This window comes from Rhinolophus sinicus, linkage group LG15 (assembly GCF_036562045.2).
Source record: "Rhinolophus sinicus isolate RSC01 linkage group LG15, ASM3656204v1, whole genome shotgun sequence".
NCBI classification, from domain to species: domain Eukaryota; kingdom Metazoa; phylum Chordata; class Mammalia; order Chiroptera; family Rhinolophidae; genus Rhinolophus; species Rhinolophus sinicus.
In genome coordinates, this window is record NC_133764.1 from 46,368,249 (window position 1) to 46,390,482 (window position 22,234).

Sequence of the window (22,234 nt, forward strand, 5' to 3'; positions counted from 1 at the left end):
AAACAACCTTCCAGAGAATCCAGGACACCTGCAGGGAGTAGGCCACTACAGCAAAAGGCCCTCAGCCCGCCTGCGCCATCCAGCTGACTTCCGGCTTCCACTACCCACATGATTAGGCACCCATCCTGCGCGTGCCTAGTAGGAAGTCGGACTATACCACTTTGCCTTAACCAAAGGATACATTTTTCTATGTTTTTAAGTTTAAAAACGATTCCCGATACCAGGCTTCTATTATCTCGGGTCTTTATACAGTATATAAGTAAGTTCAGGGTGGCAGAAGATGAAAGGGCCAGAGGGGAATACGGGCGAAAGCGGAGCCGGGGATGGGCTCTCCCCTTTACAGATAATGGGAGGAGCCCGGCCAGAAGGCGTTCTTTCCTTTTCCTGCTGCGGCCGCAGCCATGAGGTGAGGGCCCGCGATTCCCTGGTTTGGGTTGATCCGGGCTGCTGGGGGACAGAAGGGCCCGGTACCGTGGACTCGGTACCGTGGCGTCGGTACCGTGGCCCCGGGTGGGAGCGATGAGATGGAGGCAGTCCTGAAGCAGCCGGTCCCGGAGCTCGGGGTACACGGGAGCACACTAGGCCCGGGCCTCTGGAGGATGGGGTTAAGGGGAGCGTCCTGAGAACTCTAGGCCGCGGGAAGGACTGGTCCCGCGCCTCACCTGTGTCAGGGGCGACCCACGTGGACAGAAGAAAGGTAGCGGCGGGGACTAGGCTGTGGTCCCCTTAGTCGTAGGGCGTACCTGGATCCCGGCCGATGTCTGCTTCCATGTGACGTAGGCCCCAGGCCTCCATCTGCCCAGAGTGAGGCAACCCCTAGCACCCCTGTAGACTGCTCATAAGCAAATTCTAACGCTAGCTTACAGTAACTTATTATTACGATAAGACGAAGAAAACGAGACCAGGAAGCAAAGGACTAGACTAGCAAACCAGGTCTCCTTTTCTCGGGTTCTTCATGCTAAACACTTGTTTTTAGGGCTGAACACCAGAATGAGGATAGCACCTCCCACCCCAATTTTATTCAATGTCCTCATTTTCCAGAGGAGAAAGATCTTGATATTTGATATAAGAAAGATTATTAATCGTGGGTGGGTGGTACAATGAGTGGCAAAAGTCTTAGTGGAGGGAAATGTGTTTGCCCGTAACACTAAGTGCATATACACATCCACTTTCCCGTGTGTTGTGTTAAGTAACAGTAGAAGACATTGGAGGGAACGTCTTGCTGGGGATGCTCATTCTTTCCCAGGAATGGCTTCCAGGTTCTGATCGTGTTTTGTTTGTGACAGTATGCTCAGGCTTCAGAAGAGGCTTGCCTCCAGTGTCCTCCGCTGTGGCAAAAAGAAGGTCTGGTTGGACCCCAATGAAACCAATGAAATCGCCAATGCCAACTCCCGTGAGTTCTTGGGGTCTATATCCATTCTTCACCCTACCCCTTCTTCAGCCTTCATGAGATTAAAGAGAACACAATTGTGTTGACTCTAACAAACCTAGGGAAAGCTCACAGTTTGGAGGTCTTATAAAATGGAGGAGTCGCAGAAATAATGGAGATGACAGAGGTTTTCTTCTGCCATTTGCCAGAATGACAGGATAGAAGTTAATGGAAGCACCCAATGTTATATTAATGATTATTGCTAGGGTGGATATTCTGTTTTATAGCAATGTGAAGGATAAGAGACGGGGACTGGGGAGTAGAGGTGGCCAAGAAAATGATGTGGAAAGATCTGGCCTTAGACTTCAGTAGAGCCTGTAGGTAACATTGACATCCCCACATTACTTTCATGTACTACTGCTACAGGAAGAAAGTATTCAATGACATTAGGTAAAGATGGTGAGGCGGACTTTATTCAGGGCCATTGCAATGGGATTTTACAGCGGGGGAGAGAGATTGTGCAGGGTTCTTACTAAAACTAGAATTTACAGGGAAGTGCACAGATAGGCCTAGGAGAAGGTTCAAGAGCCTGACGAAAGTTTGGTTAAGCAAAGACTGTAAATATCAGGGGAAATCATAATCTATTTGGGTCTGTGGCATTGTGATGTGTGCTCAAAAAAATCCTAATCTTGTTTTAGACCAGTAGCTCATAGGTGCGACAGATAGGATCTAAAGGATTAGGCTGCATCTGGACACTATGTTGATTGCACATCACCAAATACATATATATATATATATATATATAGAGAGAGAGAGAGAGAGAGAGAGAGAGAGAGATTACTATAAAACATCTAAAAGGGTAGGGAAAAAAATTAAATGAGAAATAAAACAGTTTGGAATTGCCACCATTTTTGAGATCACTGCGCGAGGGTTGTGAGCCACGCCTTTGGCCTGTCCTAGTTGGATTCTGGGTTGTGACTGGTGTTCTTGGGGTTAGGCCCCAACTGACTGACCAGGTGCATTGTGTTTTTCCAGGCCAGCAGATTCGGAAGCTGATCAAAGATGGGCTGATCATCCGGAAGCCTGTGACTGTCCATTCTCGAGCTCGATGCCGAAAAAACACTTTGGCCCGTAGGAAGGGCAGGCATATGGGCATAGGTGAGTGCATTCTTTTTCTTTCTTTTTTTTTTTAATTTATTGGGGTGACAATTGTTAGTAAAATTACATAGATTTCAGGTGTACAATTCTGTATTACGTCATCTATAAATCCCATTGTGTGTTCACCACCCAGACAGAGTCAGTTCTCCTTCCATCACCATATATTTGATCCCCCTTACCCTCATCTCCCACCCCGCAGTGAGTGCATTCTTGCCCTTTCTCTAAGACTTAAGAAATAATAGATGGTTAAGTCTAGACTGAGATACATTCAGAATACTTTTCTCCCATTCTGTCTCATCTTGAACCCTTTTCTTACTCTGAATTGGATAGGTTGTCTATGTACAAATCAGAAAGTTGGCACTAGTGTTGAAGTTGAAAGCATTGGTAGAAGTCACATTTATTGAGCACCTACATTATACCAAGGATTCTGCTAGGTACTTGAAAATGTTATCCAATAAATCCTAAAAGAACTTTCTAAGGTCAGGGTGATTTAGGGAGATGATGGTCTCACCACCTTTAAAGCCCCTTCCAGCTTACCATACTGCCGTGGCGCATGCCTTCTCATATCCACATTCAGTGCAAGGTGAATGGAGAAGAATTGCCTTGTTTGTGCTTCCTTAAACTTTGAGTAAATGAAAGAAATTTAATATTTGGGATCATCACCTGTAAAAAACTGACTTGCGACCTGGATGCACTACAGTAGACCTAACTCCTCTTTCCCCGCAGGTAAGCGAAAGGGTACTGCCAATGCTCGAATGCCTGAGAAGGTAACCTGGATGAGAAGGATGAGAATTCTTCGCCGACTGCTCAGAAGATACCGTGAGTCTAAGAAGATTGACCGCCACATGTAAGCACACCCTCCTCTTGAGCCCACCAAGACCTGTTTGCTGCGTTGATGGCTTGTTCTTTGCATAGACACAAGCCATCTCATTGGCCTCGTCAAGGGAGCCATATGTGTTAAGTAAGCCTTTTAAAGAAAGGTCTTCCATCTGTACTACTGTCTTTCTCCTCATACATAATCTACGAATTTATCTGCCAGATGAGCTCTTCTGTCTAGAAATTGCACAGAAAGTCTTGGTTTGGGGGAAAGTCGTTACTACAGCAACAGAGGAGTGGAAAGGAAACATACACATTTAGGGACCTTGTGGAAGGGCCAACCTTTAATCCCATTGCTGACCAGAACCTCTGCTTCTTATACCCTGCAGGTATCACAGCCTGTACCTGAAAGTGAAGGGTAACGTGTTCAAAAACAAGCGGATTCTCATGGAACACATCCACAAGCTGAAGGCAGACAAGGCTCGCAAGAAGCTTCTTGCGTAAGTTTCTTCAGGAATTGGCCTCTGTCATGGGGCAGGCTCTTTGACCTTTAAAGGGAAGGGTTTTTCTGAGACATTTAAAATGTGCTAATACCTAATCTTGACCTGCATGCCGTCTGTGTTAGACGTATATGCTCTTCTGTCCTCTATACATCCCCACACCATCTACCATCATTGTCGGGGTAGGGAATGGAGATTAATTGAAGTAGGAGCTCTTGGTGGCCCCTGGAACTCATTCCTCAAGTTGACTAGGCTCAAAGGGAGAGGACTGGGCAGGTGCTTCCATGTCCCAGCAGCTCATCTATTCTCAAGCTGACCCATCTTTTCTCTTCCATTACTCAGTGACCAGGCTGAGGCCCGTAGGTCTAAGACCAAGGAAGCACGCAAGCGCCGTGAAGAGCGACTCCAGGCCAAGAAGGAGGAAATCATCAAGACTCTGTCCAAGGAAGAAGAGACCAAGAAATAAAGCTCCATCTCTTTTACCTGTACATAGTGGCCTGTACTTGAACTCAGCTTTTCTAGCCATTGTCCAGTTACGGATCGATCATTCAATAAAATAGCTTTCATCTGCCTACCTCTCTGTGGCTTCCAAAGTTTCTGACTGTTGGGTGGGTCTTCTCTGTTTAGAGGGCCAGTACTGACCACACTGAGGACAGATGCAGGCCCTTTCCAGGGTGCCTGTTGCATTTCTTTCTTGGCTCCTGGCCTCTGGTCAGGCTCATGACCCCTTGGTCCATGGAAGAGATGGTTTCTTTATCTTGTTTTAGTGGGGTGTGGGCCTTACATCGAAAGGAGGAAAGAATGGCTTCTACCCAAGCCTCTAAAATACTGCTTCAGAACTGCCTTCGACAGTAGAGCATGAGTGTCACCTTAAAGGGGTCTCAAATGTTGTTTGGGAACCAGTAGTAGTGATATCAGTTGTCACGTTTTAAAAACAACAAAATAGTATGTTTACACTTCACAGCACTCAGCTGGGCACTGAGGTCCAGGGTTGATACCTACTGCCCCACAACTCCAGGACAGTAGGGATTTCAACTACCACCAGTCAAGAAGCTGACACCTGGACTGCAGTCGCTGACTACTACCTGAGCTCTCTAAACTACTGAGGTACAACTGAAGCTGTCATTTGGAGCATCCCAATTTCTAAACTTGCTTTCCTGTCCTACCAGGTTTTAAGGTTCATATCTATCACATAGTGTACAAAGGAAAGGCTTTTCTCAAATTGAAATGCAGGAATATAATATACGAAAACGCCATTGTGAGTTGCTTAAGGAATTCATAACCGCTTTTGCAAATAGGAAGTATGTTTTGTTTTGCCACTTGTAATAACTGCCAATACATTTTACAATAAACTTACCTGCTCTGTGAGCTAAGTATATTGGCATTGATTGTAGCCTTCACAACATTGTAAAGTAGGGTTATTAACCATGTCCATTCTGCAGAAGGAAAACAGGTGAAGGGATGTGTTGAATTCACACAACTTTAATGTTGCACTGTTGGGGTGGAAAATGGATTCAAGATATTTAGGAAATAAAATGGACTTGAGACATTGTGGGGGCTGAGGAAGTCTGGCTTGGTCCCCAGGCCTCAAGCTTTGGAGGATAGTGATGAGAAGGAACCAATTGAGGTGGGAGAGTGGCTAGAAGAGCTGAGTTTCAGATAAATTGAGTGGGTGGCAGTTTGAAGGTGAGGTGTCCAAGTAGAAGGGATCAGTCCTCCATTTAAATACAGGAGTGTCAACTCAGGTGAGAGGTCTGGATTGGGAGGAAAGTTGGCTAGGAGGAGCCACTATATTGGGCACAGCTAGGACTGGTGTGCCCATGCGCGTTATCTCCCTGCCGTCCTCCCTTCTTAGGAATTCTTGTTTTGGGGGAAGCAATGCAAACACCAAATGGGGCCTTCTGGGAATATACTGGGCAGATGTCCCATCTGCATTTCTGTGGGAAAGGCAGGGCTAAAGTCTTGGCAGTAGCAGACCCCTCTCCAGCTCTGCCTCATTTGTCTTCGTCCAGTCTGGACAGAGTGGGGCAGGTGGGCGGCCCAAGGCAAGGAAACCCAGACTCAAGAATCTCTAGAGGACCTTCACCACACATGTGCATCAGAGCCTGGTACAAGCGGTCACTGATCTGTGGGCTCCCTGTTGCCGCTGTAGCAGCCTGTGTGCATTTAATCCTTTAGCTCTTGCTTGAATCCTTTGCCCATCCCAAGTGGGGAAGCTGTGGCCTAGAAGGGGGAAAAGGGCCTTGGCCAAGTTCCCAGCTTGAAGCATGGGACACCTCTTCGCCAGGCCTGGACCGGCGAAGGAAGGGCATTGAAGACCGCTCTACTTCCACACCCTCCAGGCAGTAGAGCGACGAGAGGAAGAAAAATGAGGTAAAAGCATGGGACCAGCGTGGGACTCCTGAGTCTGCAGCACAGGTTTCCACCCTGGACCAGGAGATGGCGCTGTTCTCTCACAGGTTGCTGCAAGTGTAGGAAACTGCCTCACTTTTTGGGTTTTGTTGTGGGTGGGGTGGGGTGGGGGGGAAGGGAAGGGAAGGGAAGAATTATGGGTTGTAAGAGCCTATCTCTTGGGAAGCTTAGGGTTTAGTCACTTCTCTCTGAAGCTCACCCCAGGCCTGGAGCTTACCTCTTTCCACCATCCCTTCTCAGAGCAGTACCTGGGAAGGACCCTCAGCAAGCAGATCCCCTGAAGTAATTGCTAGGTTTCTTCCAGGTCCTGGAACCTTATGAAATTCTGATGAAACGATATACCCATTCTCTCAAGAGCATACAACTGGTCCCATTATGTAATTTTGCATACCCTTTAAAGGGGTTCGTGGCCCCCATGTAAAGACTCCCTGAGCAAGGAAGTTCCCTGGAGGAGGAAACAGGCCCGGAGGGGCCAACGACTCCCCAGAATCTCTGCGTTGCATGAACACTAGCACCTGCTTTTGACTCCTCCACACATGGAAGGGTTGACTCATAGTGGGCAGAGCTACTGCACACAGTGGCGGCTGCAGGGCCATAAGCTGGAGCAGGCTACAGAGCCCCTGGCTTCCCCGGGAACTCGCTCTAGGTTAACAGAGGGACCTCCTGGCGGGGGGCATCCTGCAAGCACAGGGAGGGCTGAGGCTGGAAGTACAATGCTGCCTGCCTTGTACTCCTCAGCAGGTGCCCCCAGCCTATCCCAAGCATTGCAGCGGGTGTGGGCCTCTGGAAGGGAGGGTATGGGAGCCAAGGGGGGAGTGGGGTGGGGAGGAGGCGGGTGAAGAAGGTTGAAGGGGCCAAAGGGAGTAGTGGGCGCTAGCAGGATGGATGGAATTACACAGAGGGGCTCACTCTGTGTCCCCCCTCTTCCATCTCTGGTATCTATCTCTGCCCTTAGGCCTCCTGTCTCTGGCTCCCAGACTCCCCCTCTTATTGCACCCCTAAACCTAGATAACCTTCATCCCCACACAGTTAATCTCAGGCTGAGGTGGAGGATGGAAGGATACGTGTGGGTCAGACAACAGGGCCAAATGGTGGGTTGGCACCACCAGCAGGTTCCTGGGCATCCTCCGCCCCAGGCCAATGGTATTGCTGGTTCAGCCACCCGCAGAGTGAGCACAGAGGAGAGCAGAGGCTACGGTGGGGGCACCAGCTGTTCCCAGCCCCCAGGCTGTGAGCATGCTGTCAGTGGTTCAGCCACCCGAAAAAGCTGCTGTGCTCAGCAGCGCAGCAAATGGGCTAGGGAGGGGGTGGAGGGGTCCAGGCCAGCTGCCGGCTGGTGGCAGACCCAAGTGGGGTGTGCAGAAGGCTTAGCTGAAAGGCTTGATGGGGGTGGGGCCTTGATCCCTGGAGCCCCTGATTCAGCATCTCAGGCTGTCTCTGTTTCCATCTTGTTGGTTTAAGGCACTGAGGGACCCAGAGTCCAGTGGGGGAAGAGCTGAACTGGGAGGCAAGAGATGATTTCTGAGACTGGCTTGACAACTATTTTGCTGGGTGCCCTTGGGTAGGTTACTAATCCATCTGGGTCTCAGTTTGACCTTGGGTAAGCCACCTAATATCTCTGGGCCTCAGTTTCTTCATCTGTGAAAAGGGACACTACCACTTTCCTCACTGGATCATTGAGAGGATTAAATAAATTAAGTTCCTGGCTTGGTTCCTGGGGCGCAGTAGGTGCCTATTTATATGAGTTTACCTTTTTTAAGCCTTTGAACTAGGTTTGTGACCTCTTTTTTCACTTCTACCACCAGAGTCCTAGGAAGAGGGGGGGGGGTCATCATCCTCCTTCTCCCCCACCAGCTCTAGGGCCTTCTCTCAGGGTCTGGTCCCACCTAGCTTACCTTGCTTTGGTGAGGGGGGGCTGGTAAGCAGAAGCGGTGAGTGCCTATCGAGAGAGGGGCAGGTCCCCACCCCCTTGCATTATCTTCGCACCACGTTGCCCTGGCACCCCCGCAGCCCGCCTCTTGCTCTCTCCCGGCTCCCCTCTGCCTATAAATAGCACAGGACGTGCTCGCAGGGACGCTGACGTGGCGCGGCGGAGGGGAAGGAGGCAGCTCTGCTGGAGCAGGTGGGCGGCGGGCACCGCTGCGGGAGGGGAGCCGCCGACCGCCTGCTTCGTGCCAGGCTCCGATGGGCGTGATTGAGTCATCTCAGGGACCCACTGTCCGCTCCCGTCTTCGCCGCCAGCGTTGCTGCCTCGGGCTTGGGGGAGCTGCGGGAACGAGGCTGATCTCGGGTGGGTATTGAGTCCCACAGGCCCTAGGCACGGCAGGTCTGGGAGGGCACTGTTGGGCGGGCAGGAACCATTCTGACGCACGGAGGTGTGTGCCCGTTCCCTGCACCTCAGGTGCGCTAGGAACCTGAAAATGATCATAGGCCCACCGTCTCTCCCTCCAGCGTCCCGCGACCCTCTCTCCCCAGCCCCTTCTCTCAAACACCTCCCCAGATCCCACGTCTCAGGCTGCTCAGTGGGAGGGAGTGAAGAGGCGTGGGGCCCCTGTAATGTCAGCCCCAACACCCCTCTCCTCAGAGACAAACAAATTCTTCCACCTTCATGTTTGTCCCCTCAGTACCCTCATCCTTCACCCCCATTCTTTGCCCCTTTCCTTCCTCTATCCCAGGCAGATACACAGAGCAGACACCTTGGGACAAGAAACATTTAATTAGGAGTCTGGGGGCTCAGCAATGCCCCAGCAGACCCATCATGCAGCCTCATGTACAGTGGGCATAGGGCCCGCCCCTGGGATATTGCTGAGGGGGCCTCATGGCAGCAAACAGGGCAGTGTGGCTTGAGCCCCCCTTTGCAGGGGAGAAGTGGGGCAGGGGCCAGTGGATAGGAGGACGTGTCCCTCACACTGCATGGGAGGGTGTGACTGTGCCCAGGATGGGGGTTGGCATCAGCTGGCACGATCAAGGGCACAAGAGGAGGCTCTGAGCTGGGGGGAGAGGGAGGTTGGCACCTGAATGAAACAACCTGCAAGGGAGGGATCCTCTTTGCGTGTGCCCACCCTAACCCCCAGGGTACTTACTCCCTGCCTTTCCTGGTGTCCAAATAGAATGATCCACCTTCCTTATCTTTCACTCCCTCTTCCTCCCAGGGTGCTTTGTCCAGGACAAGGATGCAAATACAGCCAGAAAAGGGACCCCTGCAACCGCAGCCCAGCAACCCTGTTGCCCGCAGCGCCCAGAGAGCGGGGTGACAGAGGGCCATTTAGAGGTCAGGCTGAGGGCGGTGCTCCTGGGGCTGCCTGTTGGGGATCCCCCGAGCTGGTTGGTCCTGCTGCGGGGGCTTTTAGAGTCCTGACAGTGAAATGGGGGCTGTTTGGACCAAGCATGGGCCAGTTTTTTGTTCTCAGTGGGTTTTCTGTGTTCCGGTTGCTCTTGGATGTCCTTTTCCAGTGGGCAAAGGTGGGGTGAGGCTGCTCTATGGTGACTGTTCTACTAGAAGGGACAGTCTCTGATTTGCCACACACTCCACGGACCTCAGCCCTCCCCCCTCCTCTGCCTGCCCAGATTTCAAGTAATGGGAGAGATTCCTGCAGAACTTTCCTGAGAATTAATGGAGTGACAGAGGCAGTGAGACCAGGAGGTGGACTCGGGACCCTGCCATAGCTGAGTCTCCTCCGCACCCAGGACAGATAGCTGAGGGTCAGGGAAGGAACCTTCCCAAGGCCCCACTTCCAAAGGGACAGCCGCATGGTCACACACACAGACCCAAGCAGAGGCTCTGTGGGGAAAGGCAGGTGTCAGTCATGCAAAGCTGGTGTGGGCACTGGGAGACTCTCTGGAAGAAGCAGCAAAGAAGTTCCCCAGGAATGCCCCCCAGGGCTAGACTCAGCACAGCAACGACTCTGGGGGTGCCTGGGCACTGGGTAGACCTAATGAGCTTCCCATTCCCTCTCACTTTCTCCTCCACCCCCAAGTCCCAGAGCACCTCCTCAGGGCACCCTGGGACCCAAGAACTAAAATCTTCCTCAGACCAGAAGGCTCCCAAGCCATGGTGAGTGCCCCCTAGGAGAGAGGCAGAGGGAGAAAAAGTGTGGGCAGATGCCTGCTCCCCCACCCGGGGCTAGAAGCAAGGGCCAGGCATGGGCAGGGGTGGCATCTGGGTTCTCTTGGCTCCTCTCAGATCTCGGTCAGGGCGTCGGCTGGCACCAGGCCTCGCTTCTTGCCGCTGCTGACGCGGATGAAGCCGTCAGCATCCTTGCTCCTGCCCACGCCCACACAGATCTGAGGCAGAGAGACATGGAACTGAGGCCTGGCACTACCTGCAGCCCTGGCCCTGAGTCCTGCCATGGTTCCCAGGGGGCCCACTCCAGGGAATGATGCCACCAGCATCAGATGTAGTTCAAGACCTCAGCTGGGGTGCTGGGAGCAGATCCCATGAGGGGCCAGAGCACAGCAGCCAGACCAGGACATCAGCAGACACCGAGCAGCCCTTCGGGGCTGATCTTTGAGAACAGCTGACTTATTGTGGTCCCATTCCCATTTCACAGAGCAAGTAACAGAGGGAAAAGGACTTGCCAAGCTTATACGACTAGCCAAAGGCAGAGCCAGCGTTCAAACTCAAGCCTTTAGACTCCTAATCCAGTGCTCTTCCTCTCCCCAAGCTGTCTCTAATATCATTCAGCCCCATGCCTGTGCTGGCCACCAGCCCCAAATCCCTGCAGTCCCTTCACTTCTAACCTGCCTTCCCTCCCCCTGCCACGCTGCGAGCATCCTCCTCCAGGACACTCGCCGGCCCTGCTGCCTCTCCCCCTCCCCCGTGCCCCTCTCTCCAGCCGCTGCAGGGCCCAGGCACTCACCTGGTTCTCCTTGAGGCTCATGTAGCCCTGTTCCTTGTTCCCGGAGAAGGGTTGGCAGCAGCGCCAAACATTCTCACCTGGCCTCACCCGCTGTACAAAATTGGCTGGGAAGAAGCCAACCCGGTCACCAATCTTGCCCTGGGGATGAGGCTGGCATGAGCACCAGTGCCACCCCACCCCCCACTGCTTTCTCTAGACACAATGCCCACTCAGAGCCAATGCCAGCTCCTGGGCTGTCTGTGTTTGAGCCCCCAGTCAGGTGGCTTCTGGGTTGGGAAGGGTACGAGGTGGGAAGAGGGACAAAGCTGAGGCGGGGGTTGGTGGAGTGACAGGGAGAGCAAGGCTTGAGGGTTGGTCCTAGGCTTGGCATGGGCCAGTGACTGAAAAAGGGGTGGTCTTAGGGGCCTGGAGAGAAGGGGAGGCAGTGGCCATGCAGAGCAGAGGCTGGTGAGGTGCCCAGCAGGTCCCTCTGCACCCCCGCCACCTCCCCCTTTCAAGTCACCTTCCACCAGTCCTCGTTAGAGTCATCCACCAGCATGATGCGATCTCCAGGCCTGGGAGGAGAGAGCTGGGCAGCAAACAGAGCAGAAGGGACCTGCCCTCCGACATCCCAACAGTTCTGGGCTCCCCCCATCTAGGGGAGGATTCTTGACGCCCTTAAAAGGAGGACCACAGCTACAGCAGACACTCTCCAGGACAGAGCCAGGGCAGTGGGCAGGAGCCATGCCATCAACACCAACCCCTGTTGGATTCTGGGCAGCTCCGCTCCTCTCTGGGCCCAGCAGCCCAACCATGCCAGAAGAAGGTTCCTGAAGGCCCCCCTCATGTTCCAAGGGAACTCAGAGACCTGAAGTGGGAGCCAGGCAGCTGCCCAGTGGGGCTGGGCACAAAGAACTTACTGCAAAGCCAGGTCATTGTTCTCCTGGGGCAGAAACTTGTAGAGTGCAACATAGGAATACATGGGTCCCACGTCCTTCCGCAAGGGAGGTTTGGGGGGCTGTGGAAGAGCTCTGGATCAGTGATGGGAGGGCGACACCCTCCTCATTCCACCCACCATCCACCTGTCCTGACCTTGCTACCTGGGGGCTAACAGGTGGGACACAGTGCTCCTGGGCCACGGATAGGGCCTCTCCTATCTGCTGTGCTTACACACCCCTGGAGGGACTGGTCCAGGGATGGAGAAGGGGGGATACTCCGCTGCTTGCTGTACCCTGGAACTGCCCACCCTGGAAGGGAGCAGGAGTGGGAGCAACAGGCATTGGGTCAGTGGTGGGAGGGGCAATACCCCTGCCTCCTGCGCCCACTCACCTTGGCATTGCCACCCCTGTAGACTGAATATAAATGATGGAACAGTGATACTCCCCTCACCCTGCTCTCACCCATCTATGGATCAGTGACAAGAAGTACCATCCCCTTCCCACCTGGCCTGCCAGGGCTTGGTGCCAGCATCACCTCACCTGCTGTCCAGGGCTCTTCTCTGGTACTGACCCTTCACTCTCGGCCAGGGCTGTGAATACTGGAGATACCAGGGTGGGGCCAGGATGTGAGGCAGCAAGAAGCATCCGCACTGCACTCCCTTCCCACCCCTGGTCCCCACCCCCCTCACCACTGTCTCCAGGGCCATCCTCTGAGCTGCGGATGCTGCTTTCCCCATCCTCAGTCAGTTCATCCCGCTCACTCTGGGGACAGAGAGAGGAGAGGGTTCATCCCCTGGGCCTTCATCCTCGAAGACCCCTGCCCCTGAGGTTCCCCTTTATTTCCACCATACCAGGCTCCGTGTGGGGGACTCAGAGTTGCTGCTGAAGCTGGAGCGGTTCATCAGTGCCAAGGAGGTGCCATAACGAAGGGTCTCGTAGATGGGGTCCACCTTCCCGCTGGCCCCTGATGAGCATCCACCCTTAAGGCCAGGTACCCAGCTGCCAGCCTCACTCTGCCCTGAAGCCCTGTATCTGGGCTCTGTCTGCCCCACCAGCTCCAGCTGCACATGCCCGAGGCTGAACTCCCTGCCTCCCCTCCCCGCGCCCAAGTCTCCCGCATGGCAGGGAGAGCTCCATGTCCTCCCACTGAGTCCGTGCAGAAACCCTGGGCATCCTTGACTCCCCACTCTCTTCACTGCCTATATGACTTCCTCACCTAGTCCTACCTCCCAAATGTTTCCAGAATCTGCCAACTTCTATCTCCACTGCTACCAGCCTAGGCTAAGCTACCAAACTCTCCCTTGGAAACGGTCATGACCTCCCAACTATTCTCCCTGCATCCACTCCTGCCCCTCCAATCCACACAGCAGCCAGAACGCTCTTGTAAAAACACAAAAATTGCCCTTAGAATAAAGTCCAAAGAATAATCCTAAAACGGACCCCAAGGCCCTTCACACCCTCTCACTCTCAACCCAGCCATGTTGTCCTTTCTTTAACTGCCCTTCCTTCCCCAGGTCACCCTCTGCCTACACCCGTCTTCCCCAGATCCTCAGTGGACTAACTTGCCATCCTTTACGTCTCTGGGATGCCTGCCTGGTCTCTTTGGATGAGGACAGTGCCTGCTTTATCCTCTCTTTATTCCCTATCCTCCTTTCAGGCATTCATCTGAATGGCGATTAACTGATGATTGGTGTCATTAACCAGTTCATGTCTAGCTCCCTTACAGACCATGAACTCCACTTTCTTCAGTGCTGTGCCCCTGTGTCTGGCACTTAGTAGGTGCTCAATAAAATGTTTGTTGAAGGAGGAATGAATGAATGAATCCTACGTTCAGGACAGGAGCATCCAGAGAAGGGAAGTGGTAGCAGTGCCAACAACTGGAAATGCCAGTGTGACTCAGGTGCCCATCTGAGGAAAGCATGGGTTCCTCATTGTACCACAGTGAAATCAGGGGCAACGGGGGAGGGGGACACTCACCAGTGGGTGGGGAGTCTCTGCTTGTGGCACAGGCTGGTGGTGGCTCATGTACCAGGAGCGGGGAGCTGAAGTTGCGGCGGAAGGAGGAGGACTGTGGCAAGAGAGGCCAGAGAGAGGGCATGGGGATGTCACAGCCCGCTGAGTACTTGGCCTTCCCCAAGCCCCAGGACCCCCTCACATGAGGAACCAGCCTTAAGGGTACTCACTCCCCCACATGCCAGTCCTGGGAGCCGTCAGCCAGCCGTCTCTGTATGGTTCCCTACTCACCGTCTTGACTGGACATTGCTGGTGGGAGATCTCCTCAGAGCACCAGAGGTGGACGCTGACTTTGCACGTCTTACACCGCAAGCCCTGCTTGGAGTTTCCTGGGAAGAATTTGGGTTCGGCAAGAGGGGTTGATCAAGAGAGGATACATCCATGGACAAGAAGCAAAGGAGGCAGCTAAGGGGGTGGGAAGAGAGAAGGGGTTTGCGTGCCCTCGTGTCAGCCTCAGGGCCTAATACTTATCCCCTCACGGTCAGGGTATAAACTGGCACTGAAGCCTGACTTGTTAGTAAACACAGCAACACTGGGCAACCGCCCACCCCCAAGACTCATTTGTCCACCCAGAGTGAGGGCATAGTTAGGACTGGGGACCCTGAACAGCAAGAGCCCAGGTAGGTCCACGGGCTCCTCCCCACACCCACCCTGGCCCGTCCCTTGCCCGCCTCAGGCACCTACCCACAATGAGCTGGTGGCAAAGCTCACAGGGATTGGCTCGCTTGAAGACATGTTCCTGGAAGCTGTGCAGCCTCACTGGTTTGAGTGATGCCAAGGGGCGCGGGACTGGGCAGGGGGAGGGTGCCGGGGTGGGCAGGCCTCTATCTGTGGATGCCAGTGGTGGGGAGGGAGGGGGCAGCGGGGTTGGGGGTGTCAGCAGCACCTCAGTGGGGCACTTGAGCTCAGAGCCTGAGCGAAGGAAGAAGTTCTCCACACTCTTACTTCGGAGGATGGTCTTGAGGGAAAGTGAGCGCCTGAACCGCTGGAGCTGAGAGAAGAAGAGGGGCTGTGAGTGGAAGCCTGAGAGGGGGCTGGTTCTCCTCCAGGATATCTCTTTGGTCAATAGCAGCCTGAAGGCTGAGGGCCTGAGGTGAGATGAAGTATTAAGAGAGAGGTTGCCAAGTTCCAGAAGGTGGGTCACAATCCCAGGTAACCCCCATGGCAGGCAAGCCCCATGAGCAAAGGAGTTCTGGCTAGACGGGCATTACAATTAGGAGTAGTGGGGACTGAGGCAAACCAGACAGCCGGGGAGCAGCTACTGGTCTCCTCTAGCCAACTGAGGCTAGTCCATACGCCCAGCCCAGTGTTGTCTGATTTTCCTATTTTTCAAAAGAAATCTAGAATTTTATGTGCAATTCGATAGACATAAACTCAAGAGGTTTTATTTCCTTCTTTCTTTGCAGAAATGGTAGTATACTATTTTTCCTGCACCTTGTTTTTTTCACTAACAGCAAATCTTGTAAATCATTCCATACCAGTACATAAAGAGTTCCATCATTCTTTTTTATGGCTACACAGGAGTTCATTGTATGGGTGTACCATTTACTCAAGTTAAAAAAATACTTCGGGAGCTAAACAAAACACACCAGGTCCCAAGTTTTCCACCTGTGTTCTTGAACAGAGTCACAGTAGGATCTGCTCATCCTGCTTCCTCATCCTCAAGGCTGATTTTTCCTCCAAAACACCTTCCCAGCCCAATCCCCCACAATCACCGCATCCCCTGCACAGCTCAGCCCTAGTTCAGGTCCAGCACCCCCAGTCCGGTTCAAGGCCACAGACCCTTGCCGCCACCTTGCTCATTCCACCTACTGACCCTGCTAAAAACTTTTCATGGTTCCTCAGGACCCAGCCAATGCCCTTGCCCCAGTCACGTGACTCTGCGGCTTGGCCAAACCTCCCTTTCCAACCCATGCCTTCTGCCTGCAGCCCAGACATGAGGACTTGAACTTATTCATATTTCATGCCTCTGAGCTTTTGACTTATTTGTCCTCTTCTCTGCCTTATCCAATTAACACCCTCTTTATCCTTCAGGGTTTCCAGTGACTCTTTCTCTTCCTGGAAGCTGTCTCTTCTGTAGGAATTCCATTTAGTGAAACCACTCCCTCCTCTGCACCCAGTACCGACTTCCATTATAGCTCCAGTCACGTTTATGTTGTCATTCACTTCTCACTCTCCCAGAAGACTGTGAGCCCCTTGAGGACAGGGATAGTTTCTTCAAATCCCCACACAGGGCCTCAACATATAGTAGGTGTTCAGTCAATATTTGTTGACTAAATGATGAGCAAATGACTGGAATCCTGAATGGAGTTCACGTTTTGGATTCTGCAGTGAGGCCAGAATTATTTCCGCTGCTCACCCAAACCTACCCTTCTTCAATCTGCCCAGGATGAGGCCTGGAAAACTCTCCACCCAGATCCTCCTCCCTCTCCTCCTGTTGAGAGCCCTCTTACCCTTCCCCACTCCTCTCCATCAGTGATAGAAAAGGGGGGCCAGAGTCTGGCTTCAGGAAGGGAGACTTGGCCAGTGTTTCCAGCTGGCACACCAAGCGGACTATGTGTCACGACTGCCAGCCTGGTAACTGTGCCAAGAGGATGGAAGTGGTGGCTGCTCCAGCTATAGGGGAGGCCAGTAGGCAGCAAGATGGAGGGGGGAGCAGACAGGGAGATGTTTGGGCACAAGGCACCCCAGTGTGCCAGCTGGGCAGTCAGAGCCCTGGGGTGTCTGGCACTCTGAGTTGCCCAGCTCCTTCCAAATGCAGCTTCCTGGACAGCACTGTGGGCTTCTTTGTGTGTCTGAGAAGCAAGGCCCCAGTCTCAGAGACCTGTGCTTTGGGGCAGAGGTGGAGGGCCAAAGGGACAATTAATTAGAACAGAAATGTGTTCTATGTGCTGAATGTGGCTCTGGGGGCTCTGACAGGCCCAGAGGCGGGTGAATCACCTATTGTTCTGCCCAGGGGCCATGGACATAGAGTACATGAGGTCTCTGGATGGTGCGAGCAAAACTAAACCTGCTGTCTGATGGCACGTCACTTTACTTCCTCTCTGTGAGCCTCAGTTTCCCCACATCCATGAGGAAGGAGGCGGGGGGCTGCCAGTGGCTCAGTTGGTTAGAGCGCAGTGCTCATAACACCAAGGTCGCCAGTTCAATTCCCACGTGGGCCAGTGAGCTGCGCCCTCCACAACTAGATTGAAAACAGCCACTTAACTTGGAGCTGATGGGTCCTGGAAAAACACACTGTTCCCCAATATTCCCCAATAAAAACAAACAAATAAATAAATAAATAAAGAGGAAGGAGGCAGGTCTCCATGCTCTCTAAGCAATGCACGGCTCTGGGTCCAAAAAGCAAAAACATAAACTTATAGCTATGAGGGGCTGTCATTGTCAGAGGACTGGAAGTGAGCTAGCACTTTATATGCAGCAGCTCATGAATCCTGGTACTACCCTCAGAGGTGGTGACAATTCTCCTCTCACTCCTCAGATGAGGAACGGAGGCTCGTAGGGGTTAAGTCACGTAACTCATCACAAGTTCTCAGCTGGTACATAGCAGAGCCAGGACTTAGACCAGTGGCTTTTGCTATTGAGCCCATTACCAGGAGCATGCTGCTGCTCTGGACCTTACCTTGGCCCTCACCTCTGCCCCTCAGTTGCGCCATAGGCTTGTCCACCACGTCAATCATGAAATTTAGGATTAGAAGGGATTTGAAAGACTGGCAACCTAGAACAGTCTCCACTCTATCACTCTGCATGTCCCTTCTGAATAGTGTCTGACTCTGTTGGTCACCTCTGTGACGGGAGGCACACCCTCTTTTGGGACAGTCATTCCATCTTTGGGCAGCTGCAATCGCTGGCAAGTGCTTCCCTATATAGAGCTGAAACCTGCCTCCTGGTAATTTTTGCCTATCAGCCCTTGTTTGAACCTCCCTTGGCTCCAGAAAGGGCTACTCCCTGTTACACACATCAGTCCTTCAAACACTTGAAGACATCAATCATGTTCCCTCTCCCAAGGCCATTATTTCCATAGTAATCCTCATAGGATGCGATTTCAAGACTATGCTTCAGCCTGTGCCCTTTCCTGGTGGCTCCCTGGCTTCAGTGCCAAGAGCCACCTCTGCAGGGTTCCAGAGGCCTCTGGAACAGAATGTTCCACAGCAACATGGCAGCCCCTGCTCTGCTCGCGACGCCCTGGCTGGGCTGTTGGCCCCAGATGTGGTGGCTGGCAGATGTCAAGGGCTGTGTCTGGAGGAAAGGAAGGGGGCATCTCTGCCAAATGGTTTGATGCTGCGCACTCCAGAGATCTAGGCTGGCGACCCAAACCTCATTTTAGCTCAGCTTGGCCAGGTATTCCCACTCCTGGGACTCCTAGTTCCCAGAGAGGACCTTTCCCCATCTCCCCACCAGCTATCTTTCTGGCATTCCCACTGTCCCAGGACCCATTCCCTGGCCTGGGAAGAAGTTGCCATGTACCCTGGTGAGCTGGCCCACCTGGATCCTATTCCCTCTGAATGTACCAAGAGCTTGTCTGGCTTAGAGCTTGAACCACCAGAACCACCAGGCCTATTCTTCTGAATCCCTTCCCAGAGGCAGGGCTGGCCTGCCCACCTCCCCACACCCTAGATGGTCCCTTCTTTCCTTGATTCCCCACAGCACCTCCTCACTTCCCGCCAGCTCCTGAAAGGGCACTAAGCAGCTGGTGGTGGGTGGTGGTGGACTTGGCACAAGCTGATTCAGATGGCAGAGCTGGCATGGCAGGGTCTTCCCAAGGATAACACCCAAGGGGGGATGGCAGGCCCTGTGTGGTACTGTGGGATGGGGACCCAACAACGGTGATGTTGACACTAGGAAGGTCCCTGAGTAGCTTGGGTGCAGGGGTGAGACCCAACCTTAGGACAACCAAATCCAGGAGGCTCGATTTGAGCTGGCAAGAAATGCCTAGTGGGCCCCAAACACTGATATTATAAGCCTGGAATGCTGGCTTCACTGCCTGATGGGCACCAGCCCCCTCTGTTGTACCTGCTTCAAGTTGAGTTGGATGGGCAGCAACCAATCCTCTCCCTTCCATCTCTCCCACTCCTACAGTCTGGAGACAGAGGTTTCTTTGAGACAGATTGGGGGCGGGAGGGTAAAAGGAGGCTGGCAAGGTCCCTGAATTATTCTCTCTCTGCCCTCCTGATCCCCAGCCCAGCCCGTGTGGATTTGACTGAGTTCTTCACAAAGGGGAAGTATAGGGGAAGGGGACAAAGGTACGGGGCTCCAACTGGTCTGGCACAGACGGTCCAGGTCAGAGGTGCACTGCCCCTCTTCCCCTGCTCCTGGGATCTCAATAGTCAGACCCAGAGCTGATGGCATTGGAGGGTCCTTGGGCTGGAAGGAGGGTGGTACAGACCTGCCAGGCCCAGACCTCCCCCTCCCGACACAGCTGAGCTTGCGGCCTGCTGATTGCTGAGGCAGCACTGCCCAGGCGCCCACCTGCTTTCACTCCTGCCTACTTGTGGAGAGCTCTTAAGGAAGAGGCATGGCTGACAGGCCTTGGTGTGGGGAGCAGGGCCTGGGAGGCCCCCAAACCCCTGGGAAGCAAGCATAGGGATTATGTACGTGTGTACAGGGTGATTAGAAGGCAATTGAGAAGGTCAGGGGCCTTGGAACTCAGGATGGGGCTCAGCTCCTGGGATCCTCTGCCTGATAGAAGCTGTCACAGATATTCCAAGCAATATCCTTCCACCCCAGCTCCTCATTCCTTTCCCAACAGACATTTAACTCTCTGAGGGGAAGTTAATTCTGTGTTCTGAGAGCCCAGGGTCTCATTCTTAGAAGGGGGCAGGAGAAGGTCAAGTGTTCATTCTGAAGATTTGGACATGGAGACCCACTGGGTCTCTCTGGTTTAGGGATGCGGAGCTTCCTGGGATGCCTCAGCCAGACTCCACCCAGGCCCTATTCATCTCCCCCTAGTCACTCCCTTGATGACTTTGACCTTGAATTAACCTCATATCCTGGGGGGGTGGTCAAGACAGAATGAGAAGGAAGATGGGCACTGGAGAGAGCTATAGACAGATGAGCTAGTGATACCAGGGAGAGCCAAAGTATCACTATCCATTTCTGGTCCTAATTGCCCCCTCCTCACATGGATAGCAGAAGCAGAGTGGGAACAAAACACCAGGTGGAAGGGAGAGGGAAGTAGGTCTTGGCCTGAAGTCTAGGGAGGAGGGGCCTGGAGCACCCTAAACACAGTCGCTTCTTTCCCCTCCCCAGACCCGTTCAGGTTGCTTCTGCCGAACTTCTTGCGGGGCAGTCTGGAACACCTAGAACTTGAGGAGGGAGCAGACAGATTGGGTGGGTGGGTGGGGCGTTGAATGCGAGCAGCGCTCTTCCCCTCCCCCTCTTCAGTGCCAGGAGTCTGGGCTCTCCGCCTGACTTCAGTGGGGAATAATTTATTCGTTGTGACTCCCGCAGGAGTAACAACCATACATAATTAGGGCTAATTATGACATTCATTAATTACGATTTCTCTTTTTGCTTTTACCCGCCCAACTCCACCCCACCCCCGTCCCGCTTCCGGGGTGGGAAGTGGGGGATGCTTGTCTTTCTGCTCTGGAGCCGCAACAACAGTCCTCCGGTCCCCGCCCGCGATGGCCCGCGCTGCCGCAGCCCTTAGCGTGGACTCGAAAGCTGCGCACCCCCGGGCCGCGGCCTCACGTCCCCGAGCCTAACCCGGTTGGGAGGGGGGAATGCAGGACTGCAGCAGGTCAGAGAGAGACGTCCAGAGGGACTCGGAGATAAACACATAGAGACGCCGACAGAACCCCGGGAAAGACGCACACAGGGAGATACCAAGACAGAGACAAACAGGTTGTAGAGACATTTTCAGAGAGAGACAGACACAGACCGAGAGAGAGAGAGAGAGAGAGAGAGAGAGAGAGAGAGAGAGAGAGAGAGAGGCTGAGCTACATCCAGAGACCTGGCGGACACAGGAGGGGAGCGCCTCGCACGCACACCGGCGCGTACACCGGCCCACACCCGCTACACACGGCTACACACTCCCTCCGCCTTCGCTGCGCTGATTCCCTCCAACAAAGCCGAGTTACAACCTCCCTGGAGGGTCGCGGTAGCGAATCGGCTCATCACGCGCGTAAGGGCGTGTTGTGCTTGTGTGATGGGGGATCCTAGGGGCCCCTCGTCGCGAACCCATCGGAGCCTTAAGGATCACACCGGCCCGCTACTGTGACCCCAGGGCACCCGAACCCACAGTGGAAACTGCGTTGGGAGGGCGCCCGGGCCGGGGGCGCACCGGACAGGGGTCCAGGCCTCGCGCCTCCCGAGTTACCTTGGTTTCCTGGAGCGCAGAGACGGTCCCCGGGGGTGTGTGGGTGGCCGCGTCATCTGGTTCATTCTCCTTCTCGCTCATTTCGGTCATGGTTGGGGGAGAGGGGTTGAGAGGGTACCGAGACCCGACGGCAGGCCCGCTGGGAGTGGGATGCGGGTGGCGGGCGTCTCTCTGGGACCCTGAAGCCCTTCTCCGAAGACTGCCCCCAATGAACCCCAGGAGAAACCCCGGCCAGGCAAAGCAACCCCTCACTCCCGGGCGCGAGCAGAGAAAGTTCCCGGGTTAGCAGGTGAGGGAAGGAAATTACACGGAGCAGCAGGAGTGGGACGACCCCAGGAGTGAGTACCGAGGGTCTGCAGAGGATGCTGCTCTGAGCCAGGGCAGGAGGGAAGTGGGGATGCGGGGATGAGCCGAGGGAGGGAGCGACGGAGCTGTCCGTGTCCGGCGGGCACCGCCGTCCGCTGCGCCCGCCCCCCATCCCCCTCCCTCCCCCGCGGGTCCCAGCCCCGCACCCGGCAGCCCCCTCCGCCCAGTCCTCGCCTCCCAACTTTGATTTAGGAGGTCGCCTGGTCCCTCCCCCTTCCCTCAGCCTCTCCCCCGCGCCGCTATGCAAATCAGGTTCTCAGCTATTGGCTGCCGCCGCGGCCAAGAGGACGAACTGGGCGGAGCCTGGAAGCCTTGACAAGATGGGGAGGGGCTTGGAGGGTGCTAAAGGGGAGGGGGCAGTTTTACACTGAAAAATTCGGAGTGGGGGCATGACAAGGTTGAGGGAAGGCTCAGAAGATCATATTAAAGTCTGGATGGGGCTTGGGGAAATAGAAATAGGTTGGATCTGCAGGATAGCTGAGAATGAGATCGAAGTTAGGACT

The 22,234-nt window shown here is 53.9% G+C and overlaps 2 protein-coding genes across 3 annotated transcripts; one reads left to right on the top strand and one right to left on the bottom strand.

The window, feature by feature from the left end:
• Positions 1–296: 296 nt before the first annotated feature.
• On the top strand, positions 297–4,417 carry RPL19 (ribosomal protein L19). 2 transcript variants are annotated; one of them, XM_019747797.2, is made up of 6 exons: positions 297–406; positions 1,287–1,393; positions 2,405–2,527; positions 3,254–3,374; positions 3,733–3,843; positions 4,186–4,417. In XM_019747797.2, the coding sequence occupies exons 1-6, from the start codon at positions 402–404 to the stop codon at positions 4,307–4,309; spliced, it is 591 nt and encodes a 196-aa protein (XP_019603356.1). In that variant the 5' UTR covers positions 297–401; the 3' UTR covers positions 4,310–4,417. The 2 variants fall into 2 exon arrangements, with proteins under 2 accessions (XP_019603356.1, XP_074176933.1); XM_074320832.1 differs by having other exon boundaries at positions 398–697.
• Positions 4,418–8,952: 4,535 nt separating this feature from the next.
• STAC2 (SH3 and cysteine rich domain 2) lies at positions 8,953–21,828 on the bottom strand. Its single transcript, XM_019747795.2, has 11 exons — positions 21,366–21,828; positions 14,729–15,035; positions 14,276–14,373; positions 14,009–14,099; positions 12,883–12,995; positions 12,721–12,793; positions 12,572–12,630; positions 12,014–12,111; positions 11,617–11,668; positions 11,115–11,252; positions 8,953–10,539 (listed from the first exon to the last, which is right to left on the bottom strand). Exons 1-11 carry the CDS (start codon positions 21,453–21,455, stop codon positions 10,435–10,437), a joined length of 1,224 nt encoding a protein of 407 aa, XP_019603354.1. The 5' UTR covers positions 21,456–21,828; the 3' UTR covers positions 8,953–10,434.
• Between the last annotated feature and the right edge of the window lie 406 nt (positions 21,829–22,234).